Here is a 14,271-nt window from a genome sequence, read left to right as displayed (position 1 = left end):
ATCTCTTGTAGATTGTGAGGCTCTGATGACAATCACAAACAGGCCAACTAAAACCAGATAGGCTTCTTAATTATTCAAACCTATTTGAAAAATGCTACTTTTCACCACCACCAGCTGCAGACAAGGTGCTAACTGAAAACATTAACAATGTCCACCTGCTGCTTTCTTAGAATAAATCTTTCCCTCTTATCTGTAACTGCCATGGGACTTCCCTGATAAGGAAAACCATAGGATTTGATCCCCTCCTTAATCTCCTCCTGCTAATATTATTTCTTTATTCAAACTTATACGTCACATGCTCACACAGCAACATATTTTTATGTTATATTTACCAAATGACTATAAAGGCCTACCTATAGTAGATTCAAGAACAAGCAAAGTGCCTATAGAAAATAGTTGTAGGTTATTAAGGCAGAATGTGAAAACTTTGGCGGGCAAGGAATTCAAAAGTAACAATGGGCTTAAAAAATGTATTTCACACACACACACACACACACACACACACACACACACACACACACACACACACACACACACGCCCTCCAATCGTGGGCGTGTCTACGATGTAGATCCCGCCTGGGGGGAGAGTCTTTCCTCAGCGTCCCCACAATAGATCGCAATGGCACATTACAGACCGCCCATGAGGCGTGGCTAGCTTGGCGGGTAGGTTATAAAGTTGGGCTAGAACAAAATTGCGTTGTATTACAATAATGCAGACGCACGGGAAGGTTGTTTGATTTCTTTGTTCATTCTGGAGAGAATTACTGTATGGACTTTCAATATACGTGATTCTCAGTATACAACTACATGTTGTAGTTTTCAAATATATCAGCATGTCGAAAAGTTATGGTAAGAAAACGGTTATCTCTATAACCAGTGCAGGATTCACCTGCCTTCTGTTGCTCTTGGTGGTCGCGCAGCATCAAAGAGTTCAGGTAGACGAGGTTCCAAACCAGAGAGAGATGGGGACACGCTCACTCCAGAGCATGGACACCTTGGCTACGGACGGAGTGAAGGCTGTTCAGCAACAGGTCAACTCTGAGGCGCAGGCAAAAAAAGGATTCTCTGCGTATTTTTCCAAGTTGACCCGGGGACGGCGAGAGGCGGACAAGCCTGCGGGGTCCGCTCAGTCAGCGACAGATGCCTCCCCCGCAGAGGACATAAGTGCAGATGACATCTTCATCGCTGTCAAGACCACAAAGAAGTTCCATCAGTCTCGACTGAATCTCCTTCTGGATACCTGGATCTCTAGAAACACGCAGCAGGTAAGCCAACAATACTACATTATTATCAGAAGAATATGGTTCATTTTAAATCCTCCATGGACATAGCCTAGAATAAAACAATCACATATTTTCACTAGGTTTCCTTTTAGTAGGCGTAGTCTAGGCAATTTACCATAGCACACAATGCTTTTACAAAAATGGGCAAAAGGCCTAATTTTCTCCCATAAAAGATGCTTTACAACAAGCCACCAAAGAGTTAAGTGTTACTGCTGACCCACTGAAACATCAGTCCCACTCATGTCAGGTGAGAACTGTTTGTTCCTGAACTGTCCATATTACCCTCTTAATTATTCAGTTCCTTAGGCTCTGTCACTTTGTATTCTGCCTTGAGTGATGCCCCCGAGAACATAGGGAGCAGTTTCAGGACTCTGCAACCCCTCCTTTTTCCCCTCTCTCTATTATCCCACTCTTTTGGGTGTCCCTGTGAATGCCCTGGTGCAATGTATGTCTCACAGCAGCAGCTCCAGTGCTGTCCCCTTTCCAGGGCTAACAAAGCGTCTTTCTGAAGGGTGAAGAAAAGCTTTCCCAGCCCCCTTGTCTCAGCCGCTCCATGGGAACGTGGGAGCTGAGTCTGGGTCAAGCAGCCAAGGGATGGGGAAAAACGGGGGCTTCGTTAAGGGGATGCTTGGGACAAAGGGGTGCATCTATAGGGAAGTTTGTGCTGGGAGTAGCACGCTGAGTTTGAAAATGCTGCCCTGAGAACCAAGCTCTTTTAGACTAGTGCACAAAGGCACTCACAGCCGTAGTCGAGAGGATACAGAGGCTAGTCAAAGTGATTTTATCCACTACCCAGAGTTGTCACGCATATTTTTCAGAAGTCAATGAAATTCTCCTCGGGCACAATCACACATTCTTTATCCACCTTCTTGTAAGAACTCTTCTCTCCATCCCAAGCCAAACCCCACTCGGTGTTGGGTGTTTTGAATATGGCAAGGTTAGTCATGGCAACACTGTCTCTCTTTGTATACAGAGGAAGTGGGGTGAGTGGAGTCTGTTGCCATTAAAATGGAACTTTGAACACAAGTTGCATCACATTATCAAATACAGTAGCCCATTCAAAAAAAACTCCCTCCATTTCATAATGGTCTGTGGTGAGTTTACTACAGCCGATACAGGGAAAGTCTATCTGACATCTGTCCTAGTTCTTAAACTTTTATGCTCAGGAAGATGGGCTGTCAATAGAGTTTGGGGAGTAGCAGTTTACATGGCCATTAAGTGTGTTGCGCTTACTGTAGTGGATGATGTAAGTTAACTCTCTCTCTGAGCTGGGTTAACAGCAGGGTTTAATCAGGCAGCTGGTGGGAGCCAGTGCAGGCATAAAGGACAGCCTGGGCCCACAATACAAATGGGAGTTCCTGGAGGAAGGCTGACAGGTGGCCAGAAGTTAGAGAACAAAGGATGGTTCTAATGCCAGTCATAGGAATCAGGTCATTCCCAGCACATATGGACACCTGCACCCAGGTTATATGATAATGCTCACCTGTGGAGCTCAGCTGACTGCATCCAGTTGGTCATGTCTGTAGCTGCTATCTGAAGCTGGTAGAGATATCATGGCATTCTGCCAGCAGGTGAAGCCTGACTAGAACTGTGCACTGGTTCACTGGGCAGATCAGAGCCATGATTAGTATTTCCAGCACAAGATATACACTTTCTGTTTCCTTAAGCCAACGGACTTGCTATCAGATAATGTTTACATGTAAATAGAGAGGGTTGATCCAATCTGTGATTACCATGATATAATTGTGCCTGTGGCTTACTGTGTCTGGCAGAATCATTTATCTGATTTTGTATTATGGTCAGAAGTTTGTTTTTTATTACATGAAATTAAAGTTATTGGGGGGAAAAAATTATTTGGTTCAGAGAATAGTTGTAGTGAAAGGCCCAATAGATTTTATTTTTTTGTGAGTCATAAGTTAGTGAGTAAGCAAAAGTACTGTGACATAACATGATAAATATGATGGTTTTTTTTACAACTTGTTATTATGCATGGGTTGTTCAAATAGTAGGCCCTTGTTTCCGGTGTTTCAGCAGATTTCCCCCCTGGAACAATGCAGCTTCCCTAGTGAGTGAGCCTCAAAACAATGAGAACAAACTGTGCAGCAACAGCATTCTCTGGCTTGTAGTACTCTGGGCTCTGCAGTACATAACTAGCAACAAAACACAGGTTGAAATCTAGCTCTAAACTACACATCAATGGGCATTAGAAAGGTATTGACTCTGGTTGTCTGGACAGGACAGCTGATAGCCTGGCAGTGACATAGTGGTTTGATATGCATTCCATTTTTAATTGAGATTATATTAATTTGCCAGCCCTCCCAAAACGAGCGTCTGTACGTCTGGCAGTTTGGAAGAAGACTTGGCTCCATTGTTGAGTTAATCAAATAGCCCTTCACAGTATGAAGGAATGAGTGTATGGATATCCAGCTGGCCAGAGAGTGGGAAAGTGTCATTCTGTGTCTGTAGGTGGCCTGTTCTCTGTCCTGTACTGTAGTCCACACTCCAGTGACTTTAGTGCTGTGCTAAAGGGAAGGGAGAAAGCGGCATTGGGGTGGGGGGGGGGGTATTGATGGAGGGAGATGAGTGGAGGGGGGTGTAGTCCGTGCCCTTCCTTCCTGGGGATCTTGAGACAGCCAGCCAGGCACCATGCTCTACTCAGACTGGGCCGTGCCAGGCCTTTCTTTAGTGGGGAGGAGTGCAGTCCAGCCCTCATCTCATCTGTGGTTCAGACAGTCATCATAAAAAAAAATACAGTTCATTCTCCTCACAGGACAGGATTTATCAAACTACGGGGGTAAATGAATTAGTATTCTGTTTGAGTGACTACTTTTCTTTAATGTTTCAGTTAAGACAAAAGCCATTTAGCCCTTTGGAGACTTCTCTTTTAGTTAACTGCTGCAGCTGTATGCAAATACCAGCAAACATAGTTAGAATTTACCCAGTGGAGGACTTTAACCAGCATGAAAACACCCGGCATTGTTCTATTGAAGAGGGACAGCGTATGGGGTGGTGAGAGAGGGGGGGAACGGGGGATGGGTAGGGGCTTGAAGTGAGGGTGAATGACCACACACAGATTTCGATTTTACTAATCAGCAGTGAGACCCCCCCCATCAGCCCCATTCGACCCCTTTCTGTCTGTACCCGGGCCGCTCTGGCAGCTGCCTCAGTGATTAGGCTGTCCATTCAGCGGGACTTAAAGCAAACAGCGCCAGCCTCTGATCCCTTTACCAGTGAAACCACCACCCTTCCTTAAACAAACACAGGCCCAGGGCCTTGCAGCATCCATCGCACAACATCTGCTCCCAGTTTGTTGTGCAAACCAATCAGATAAAGCTTTGGCACCGATGGCAGATAGTACTGAAGTATAGAAATGGGAGGGGAGTTATTAGAAAAGTGAATGTCTTATCGCCCTCTGGCATGAACTCAGCCAGCCCCACTGTTAAGATGCAGATCTCAGATGGCTGTTGCTGCTCAACAGTCAGAGGCAGCAATCAATTAGTGGGAATGTGGGGTTGGTTCAGTTGTCATTAGCTGTTGGGAGGTCGCGAGCAGCGAGAAAGGGTGGGAGGGTGTGGGGTTGAGTGGGAGCTGCTACCTGGCGTGTTGGGGCATGCGGCGGAGATAAGGCAGGTGCTGTCTCACAAGAGAGGGGAAAAGTAAACGGGCAACGGCAGACACGCACACAAACAGGCAACGGCAGACACAAACAGGCCATGGGGGCCCTTTCATCAGCCTAGCACCTGCTAAGCCCTACCCACCATAAAACAACTCCTAATCTCTACCTGCTCTTTTAAGTGTGCCACTGAGGCTGCCTTTTGTTGTTAACTAAACACCAGCCTGCAGTATTCTAACCTTTACAGCTTTATTCTTTGGCTGCTAAGACCTTACTGTGTCACACAGGTGGTGCTGAAATTATCATTGGGGATGTCCCTATTGATATCTGTATGATGGCCATCGATTTGTATTTCTAGTCAACATGCTGGAGCTAGGGAGTGGGTACAGATCCAGAATGGAATTGGGTCTTTAGTGTGTTTGGGGGTCAGTGGGTGGTGGGGGTTGGTTGCTTCCCTCTTTGTTCTATGTCTGGGATACTTTTGGGGGCCTGCACAGTTGCTATGGAGAGAGGGGGACATTGCATAAGAGGCCTTTATTAGAGTGGGGCTTGTTTAACTCCATGTGTATAACTCCACATGCATAAGACTGCTGATAGCTGGTCATCACAGTGAATTTGATGTATGGTGAAGAAGGACATCAGACATACTGTAGTTTGGAATCCAGCTGATTCTTGTGCCACCACTTGTTCTGTGAGGGGCTTTGATTTCATGGATGTTCCACTCCCACAACGTGATCTGATGTATTTTTCCTCCTTTTCAGACCTACATCTTCACAGATGGAGAAGATGAGGAGCTGAAGAAGAAAATTGGTGAGTTTTGGATTTTTTTTTAGAAACATTTTAGTTCTCATTTTATATTTATCTTAACCTGAACAGTAGCTGGGATTAGTTCAACATTAAAGGTCCAGATTTGATAGTGAGAAACCAAGCCCCTATTTTAATCCCCATGGAATTTGTTGCTTTGAGCTCCTGGGGCATGTAGTCTTAGTCTCAGATGGTGTTAAACTGTGTGGAAAAGGCTCTAACAGCGCTATAGTTACAATTACTTGCATTAGCTAGCTTGTAAGGTACTAGTTTGTAACTCACTATCTCCTCCCTCATTGTTCCTACAGGGAGTCATGCCATCAACACCAACTGTTCAGCAGCACACAGCCGCCAAGCTCTATCCTGCAAGATGGCTGTGGAGTATGACAAGTTCATTGAGTCTGGGAAAAAGTAAGTGTCTATTTAAAGTGATGAATTTACCCAGGCTGTATGTCATTGTAGATTTGATAGTGACTATTGTTCCAATTGAAATATTAGAACGCTTTAACAATGTTTTCCCCTCTTAGGTGGTTTTGTCACGTGGATGATGATAACTACGTTAACATGAGGACTCTGGTGAAGCTGCTGTCCCACTACCCCCACACCCAGGACATGTACATTGGCAAGCCCAGCCTGGACCGGCCCATCGAGGCCACAGAGAGGCTAGGAGACAAGATGGTAGGTGGACTTAGCCCTCCTGGCTTATAACAACTTTTCAATTGGTTATAAAAAGTTTGACATGCTTCAGAAGGGTTGCATAACAACCTAACATGCTCGTGGTCTCTCTCTCTCTCCCCCCCAGAGACCAGTAAACTTCTGGTTTGCTACTGGGGGAGCCGGCTTCTGTGTGAGCCGAGGCCTGGCTTTGAAGATGAGCCCATGGGCCAGTGGCGGCCATTTTATGAACACGGCAGAGAAGATTCGTCTGCCTGACGACTGCACCATCGGCTACATCATCGAGTCGGTGCTGGGGGTGCCTCTGACCCGCAGCAACTTCTTCCACTCCCATCTGGAGAACCTCCAACAGGTGTCCAGATCTGAACTTCACAAACAGGTGAGATGTGAACGTGTGTCCGTCCGTCGTTTCACTGAGAATAGAGTTTCAGCATTTATCAGAATTTATTGGGTAGGGGTGCTAATTTCTTTCCTGTCTTTGCTTATTCCAGATCACATTGAGTTATGGAATGTTTGAGAACAAGAGGAACATCATCAATATGAAAGGGGCTTTCCCAGTGGAGGAAGACCCATCAAGGTGAGACATTGCCCTCTGCATGACTACTAATACACAAATGGCGATCCTACTCTACTTGAACTATTTTGACTGTAAAGAGGGTATCTTTTTTTCTCTGTTAATCTAACCTCCATGTCTCTTTCTCTCTCTCCTTGTGTTCCAGGTTTAAGTCTGTGCACTGTTTGCTGTACCCAGACACCCCTTGGTGCCCGCTTCAGGTTGCCTACTAGGTGACCGGCTCCTTTGGTATCCTCGTCCCCGCCGTGCCTCGGTATCTGAAAGGCTGGTGGGGACCCGTGTTTGGTATCGGACTGTGATGTCACTGTATTTTTGTTTGTGGCACACGTACTCCGATAGTTTTACTGGGCTGCTGTGCGGCCCGCCTTTGGACATTTCCTTCCTGTGTGGTGTCTTGGCTTCCTCCCCTGGCATAGGGGAAGAGGAGCCAGGCAGGCACTTAGTGGGAAGGAGCTTTCAGCATTATGGCTTTGCAGGCAATCAGTGCTTTGTTTTAAATGTTGCTTGTAAATGTATTTGCAATTCTTATAGAATATACTACTTATATATCCAAGCCTTTTGCCAGCTTTACATGATTAATTTGTTGAATTTCCGTTGAGTTGTTTGCCTTATTGTTCGATTTCTTTTTGTTTCTTCTGGGTTTTGGAAGCCATTCAAGGCGATCCTTTTAGGTTCTATAGAAATAATCAGACGGTCAGAATTTGTGAGATTGTGGAGGAAATGGTTTTCATTTTGGGATTTTTGATTGTAGTTTATTTTTGTTCATTTCAGAAGACTCCGGACAAAAACAATAATATGAAGATATTTTGGCGCTTTTTGTTAATGATTTGTCAGTGTTATTACTAATATGATTTGAGCTGGCAGAAGGCAGTTTTCTGAATGTGCCGTCAGGTTATAAAATTTGAGGTGTATCAGGAATAAGCACTTTTCCCCTTATTTGATAGTTTTAAATGAATGAATTGACATTCTTAGACATGTTTCACAGCTGTGTCAAAACCAACAATGTAATGACATAACCCCCAAAATATCAATATCTCTAGATTTGATTGCATTTAAGAACATTCCTTGCATTTGATAGAATCAGGGAAAATAATATAGCAAAGATATTGATATTTTTTTCTGTTACAATCAACTGTTGATTTGTTTGAAGATGTTCTTGTTTAAAAATTGCACGGCTGGGTTTCAAATGAACTTTTGCTTGCTCTTGTGAAGTAGCTAAATTACCTCCAACTCTTCCACTGAGAGTTTATATTTACCTTATAGATTACCATCAACACATGTAATACTCTCTGATCATTTTTGCACAAAATGGATTGATGGAGAGCCATGCACACTAGTCTAACTTATTCCTCAGTGAGTATGCGGGTTGGTTTTGTATTGAGCTTTGCAAGAGCAACACCAGTGTTTACACACACAGAGGTGTTGTTCCTCTGTAAATGACCCATATTGGGTAGGCTTGTATATGTTGATTATAAAGCAGTACTTGTGTACTGTGCTTTTTTGTTGAAACGCTAAATGTGTATATTGAGGATTAGAATGTAAATGACTTTGATGACCTGGACATGTTTTTTTACTGCTTGTTGTAACTGCGCTAAATGGCTGTTATTTATCCTCCAGTATCTGGATGGTTCTAATGTTTGCTTCTCAGGGATTACAATCAAATCCTGATGTTATTACCATAGGAACCACTGTGGTGCCTGAACATGACACTTTGAAATAAAGTTGGATAACCGCTGAGAAACAATTGTTTTGTATTTTGTCTTCTATTACATACCATTCATAGCATGAGATTACAGATCTACTTCTACAGAAAGGTTAGAATGGAATAATCCTTGTATTTTACAGATAGTGTGTGAACAAAATATCAGCCTATTCAATCACATCCTTATTATTTAGAAGGGATGAAAGTGTCATAACTTGCCATGATTTTTAATGTAACCGTCTGTTAGAAGGCACACCCAGGCATGACCTTTAAAAACTAGCATTGTAAACTGTCATCTCTCACAACCATGCCAAAGAAAAGGGCTGACTAGAAATGGCAATGCCCAAATTCTTATGTACTGTCTAAGGCTCTGTGCTTGTCTCACTAAAGCATTTAGGCAAACAACCTCTGTGAGTCATTGTTGGCCAAGGCCCAGCTTGTAAATTATAATGCTAACGGGACACACAAAAGCCACAACTCAGACTTTATTTATTAGTCTTCAACACTGGGTATGGGAAAGGACATTGTTCCGATCGAAAAGGATTGCGAGGAAATAAACAGGCCCACAGTTCTCCATGTGTCACAATCCTAATTCCACTGAAGTTGTGATCAGATGTGACATTTGTGTCTGACAGACGGAGCCACTGCTTTTCTTCAGACATTAGAATTCTATGCAAAAGACGGAGGAAATCATTCATCATACAGTGTGACACCGAGCCTTGGGAAAACAGTTTGGCAATGATGAATTGTGGGTAACGCATTGTACCCCTCTTACTGTACATACAGTACCCTGCCTGATCTGAAAGATGGACCCAACAACATCCATCACTCAACCAATGCAGTCTCATAACATTGTGCAGAAAAGCTTCTCAGAATTTCTTTTCCCTCAAGGTTTTGAAATGACTGACCAAGGTAATGTTTCTGTAACTGAGTCAGACCAGAGTTCAGAGCCAAAGCTGTAGGAGATCACATTACTCTTCACTTACGGATTTGTTATTCATATAAAACCTTTGTTTTTCTAAGTGAAAGATCAAACCGCTCTCGGTGCCGAAGACAACGTTATGACACATCGGCGACTTAACCACTTAATTGTACAAGAGTTTATATACTTTAGCCATTTTGATGCTGTTCACATGGGTCCAGTGCCAGTAAAGAACCCCTTCCTTCCTCTACAGTTTTACCCAACCAATAGCCACTGGTTATATGGATACGGTTACTAGAGTGATGGTTTTAACATGCTTGTGTCATATAATACATTTCACCCTTATTTCAAACCTCCATAAAGATGGGGGGGGGGGGCAGTTATCATTTCATGTGTCACTGGAGAGGAGAGAACAGAGAGAGAGAGCCTGATGACAGATGTCTGTTTGAAACAGCTTCAGACACATTAAGGGCCTGTAACTTTTCCCACTACATATCACCAAGCCAAGCTATAATTATGGCTTTGTGGTCTGGATGTTTTCTCTGGTAATTTGTCTCACATGCTCAGCTTCACTGACGAGTCCTTCATCCCTTCACGTGAAACGTTTTCTAAATGGACAAATGACTGTAAATGTAAAGTGGGTGAGTCAAAAAATTAAAATATGCTTTGAGAGATAGGACTTCCATTCAGTGGGACTGTAGCCTGAGTATATGAGACAGACAACCATAGACGTGTAGTTACAGACACAACAGAAGGTGACAGATGACAAACAGAAAGACATGTAACTGGTGAGAGGGTTATCAGAGAGCAACAACAGGATGCTACAGACCTGTAACCTCATCTCTTCTGGCGACTAGACATAATGTTGAAATCGAACCGGGGGTATTGTTGTGCCACATCCTGTTATCACTGATAAAGATTTTAGGAACCAAACCAGTCCACTATCCAAATTCCGTTTTTAAATGATGAACTGTCCTCATAGTTGTTGTTTCTCCACACACTGATGCCAGTCGACACTCAATCTCCAGTCTTCCTTGTGTTAGCTTCTCCAGAACCGTGTCAGTCAAACTGTCTGCTCTCACCCTAGCCGTACTTGTGGCTTTAACCCTGGGCGTCAGTCATCATGAATAGCTGATGTATCTAGTCTCTGTCTGTCTGCTCTGCCACCCTTTAAATGATAGTTAGTTCTGAGAATTCCCATGTGGCAGTTGACATGAATTCATAAGTACTTTAAACACACATGGACTTAAGGTTTTCTATTTGTTTTGACTGGTTCCCCTCCACTTCAGACGCTACAGACTGTCTGAGTTCCGCCTTTTCCCAGACAGTCCATTTAATGGGTGCTTCCTGTCTAAAAAAGCTCACAACCTACTTGAGAACGTGTAGGCCAATAATAGAGCGAGTAGGATTCCAAACATTACAACTATATGTAAATCATGAAATCCCCAACCAAAAATGTACAATGTAAAGGCCAGAACAACTGGTGCCTTGATAATGAAATGTGAAAGCGAACCTGTTAAACACTCTTGAGGTAAGTTGCATGTTGACTCACTCTGACACATTTGGTGGACACATTCAACAGTTAATCCAACAATCATTTTATCTACAGAGAAGTGTCAGAGATGGCTATAGATGGTGATGACCTGTATCCTGCTGATAAGAAACTTTAACACCTCGGAGATTCTATAGCCTCATAGGTGTTACATCTCGCACCTCCCTGCTTGCTGTTGGTTCAGATGTGTCAAAGTACACACAAAAAGTATGTTTTATTAGGAAGGTCTGCCTTGATTTTATTCATACCCACTGGGCACACACTGGTTGAATCAACGCTGTTTCCACATCATTTCAATTCCATTTTTTTAATATATTTTTTTTATTTAACCTTTATTTCACTAGGCAAGACAGTTAAGAACAAATTCTTATTTACAATGACGGCCTACACTGGCCAAACCCGGACGACGCTGGGCCAATGGTGGGGCAGTGGTGGTGTGGAGTAGGAAACTCATGCAGTGATGTTCATGGTGAGTCCTGGCACAAGGCTAAAATCTGGCGAGGTATGGAAGGCATCCAACATTGGAACAACTGCCAGGAGACAAACATTCCACAGTGCGCCGGGGATTGCGGAGACGCTGGTGACTGGAACGCTGTCACCATGGCTTTCCCCTGCAGATCACCCACCCAGCCAGTCTCCAATTAACAGCCCACGGTGTCTGTAGGATTAGGAGCGGCTGGAGTGGCAGGAAGGTTCTGTATAGCCCCACTGGGAGGGAGCACTCACAGCAACTGGCTGAGGGCTTAATCCGCTTTCTCAACATATACTCAAGAGCTGGGAAGGCTGTCTTTACCATAATCCAGGTATCACATATCTCTAGAAGTGAGGGCTCGCTTGAACTTCAGAGTGGCTATTATTTGTGAAGACAGTGTCCTTGAACAGACTATAGTGAAGATCCAGCCTTAGAGGAGGGCTGCAGGCTCCTCTCAGACCGATCCATCCATATACCATAGCCTCTTGAAAGGTCCATTGGGTAAGGTAATACATCAGCGACCTTCTACAGTGTCCCACAGCAGGCGAAACAGTTCCTGTGTGTTCAGCCAATAGCTTGATCTCACCCATCCATTCCACACTGACTCAGAATGGCTGTGCCTGTAACTCATGATTATTGAATTATTTGATCTGAGTGCTGGGCAATTAATTCCTGTTGGCACAAGCTGTAATTGAATTATCCATCAACAGTCTTATAGTGACAATGATAATGTACTCAAACACTTTCCATTACATTGTCCTAATTGAACCATTTGAATTATCTGAAAACATCCACTTATTTCATCAAAGACATGAAAGGCTGTCCCGCCCATTCCTCACTCATATACCATTGCTGCCCTAGGCCCAAAGTACTTTCCTACACTTAAAGAAACATACTGACTATACAAAACATTAGGAACTGCTCTTTCCATGACAAAGACTGACCAGGTGAATCCAGGTGAAGGCTACGATCCCTTATTGATGTCACTTGTTAAATCCACTTCAATCAGTGTAGATGAATGGGAGGATGTAATAAATGTATCACTAGTCACTTTAAACAATGCCACTTTATATAATGTTTACATACCCTACATTACTCATCTCATATGTATATACTGTACTATATACCATCTACTGCATCTTGCCTATGCCGTTCGGCCATCGCTCATCCATATATTTATAGGTACACATTCTTATTCATTCCTTTACACCTGTGTGTATAAGGTAGTTGTTGTGAAATTGTTAGATTACTTGTTAGATATTACGGCATGGTCGGAACTAGAAAGCACAAGCATTTCGCTACACTCGCATTAACATCTGCTAACCATGTGTATGTGACCAATAAAATTTGATTTGATAGGTTAAAGAAGGATTGCACCATTCAGAGGGTGAACGGGCAAGACAAAAGATTTAAGTGCCTTAGAACGGGGTATGGTAGTAGGTGCCAGGCGCATCAGTTTGTGTCAAGAACTGCAACGCTGCTGGGTTTTTACCACACTCAACAGTTTCTTACGTGTATCATGAATGGCCCACCGCCCCAAAGGACATCCAGCAAACTTGACACAACTGTGGGAAGCATTGGAGTCTACATGGGCCAGCATCCCTGTGGAACACTTGACACCTTGTAGAGTCCATTCACCGACGAATTGAGGCTGTTCTGAGGGCAAAGGGAGAGGGGTACAACTCAAGGTGTTCCTAATGTCTGGTATATTCAGTGTACAAGGGAGCTCCACTGAGAAGGAGGAACGCTAACTCCATTATACTTGGGGAACAAGGATTATCTCGTGAAGTCAGTACCGTATGCCCTGGGGTTTAATACTCTTCCCACTCCAGTGTTCCAGTGACAACATTGGCACCTGCAGGGCTGTTGAGTGACGCTTGGGCCCACACCCTCTGCGTTAACATCGTAACAGTACCACCAGAGGAGGTCAGTATTTCAATCTTGATGCAGATATGCAAATATCCCCGTCAGCTCTTACACCCCAGGTTGTGTCGCGTAAAGACATGCTGGATGTTGGGGAGATGAAGACTGATCATCTTTACCAGTTGAACACTAGGTTGGCACGCCTATAGTAATTTGACCCCCATTACAACACATTCTGAAATGTACACAAGGAAGAAGGCCTCATCTTACGGTAGAACACCAAAGAGATCTTCACCAGAGATATGCAGGAAAGGTTGATTTGATAGTGGATGCAACAAAATAGAACATTCGTCCCAACAGAGGAAGACCAGTTCTTTGTAGCGATATACATGTCAGGCTGCCTTCTAACACAATAGCTCGTTCTGTAAATGCCATTTCCAGCCATTGTTGCTTCTACAGGAGGAATGTGGCCACATTCACGGCTAGTGTGGCAAACTAATGTGAAAATGTACCTTGTTAAACCTGCTAAACCGGAGGTGGTGGAAAAATATTGGTTCAAGACATTAGTTTTGTCCAGCAGCCAAGACGCCCCTCAAAGCCCAGGAACGAAAAGGGATACGGTTTAGATCAATGTAAAAAGTAGGACAGTGAGGAGGGGATTTGCTTGAGAAGATAACTACCCTGCACCAATACCAATGCGTGCTTTTAAAAATGACTGGCTTTCCACACAGCCATGAAATAAAAGGTTAGGGAGGGGGCAACAGGGTAGCTCTAGCGATCCCTCATTCCCCCTCCTGGTGTGTGGGAGATG

General features: G+C 43.8%; 2 protein-coding genes across 2 annotated transcripts in view; one reads left to right on the top strand and one right to left on the bottom strand.

Moving 5' to 3' along the window:
- Positions 1–10,615, bottom strand: part of LOC106607328 (apoptosis regulator BAX) — a 78,346-nt gene extending 67,731 nt beyond the window's left edge. Inside the window, exon 1 of the mRNA XM_045720553.1 lies at positions 10,403–10,615. Coding sequence (XP_045576509.1) covers positions 10,403–10,472 — 70 coding nt within the window. The 5' untranslated portion in view covers positions 10,473–10,615. The remainder of the gene's footprint in view (positions 1–10,402) is intronic.
- Positions 702–8,693, top strand: LOC106607332 (beta-1,3-N-acetylglucosaminyltransferase lunatic fringe). Its single transcript, XM_014204196.1, has 7 exons — positions 702–1,265; positions 5,658–5,706; positions 6,009–6,111; positions 6,228–6,378; positions 6,503–6,754; positions 6,867–6,952; positions 7,095–8,693. The coding sequence occupies exons 1-7, from the start codon at positions 834–836 to the stop codon at positions 7,159–7,161; spliced, it is 1,140 nt and encodes a 379-aa protein (XP_014059671.1). The 5' UTR covers positions 702–833; the 3' UTR covers positions 7,162–8,693.
- Positions 10,616–14,271: the final 3,656 nt, after the last annotated feature.

Source organism: Salmo salar, chromosome ssa06 (genome assembly GCF_905237065.1).
Source record: "Salmo salar chromosome ssa06, Ssal_v3.1, whole genome shotgun sequence".
NCBI lineage: Eukaryota > Metazoa > Chordata > Actinopteri > Salmoniformes > Salmonidae > Salmo > Salmo salar.
This window is presented reverse-complemented; position numbering and strand designations above follow the sequence as displayed.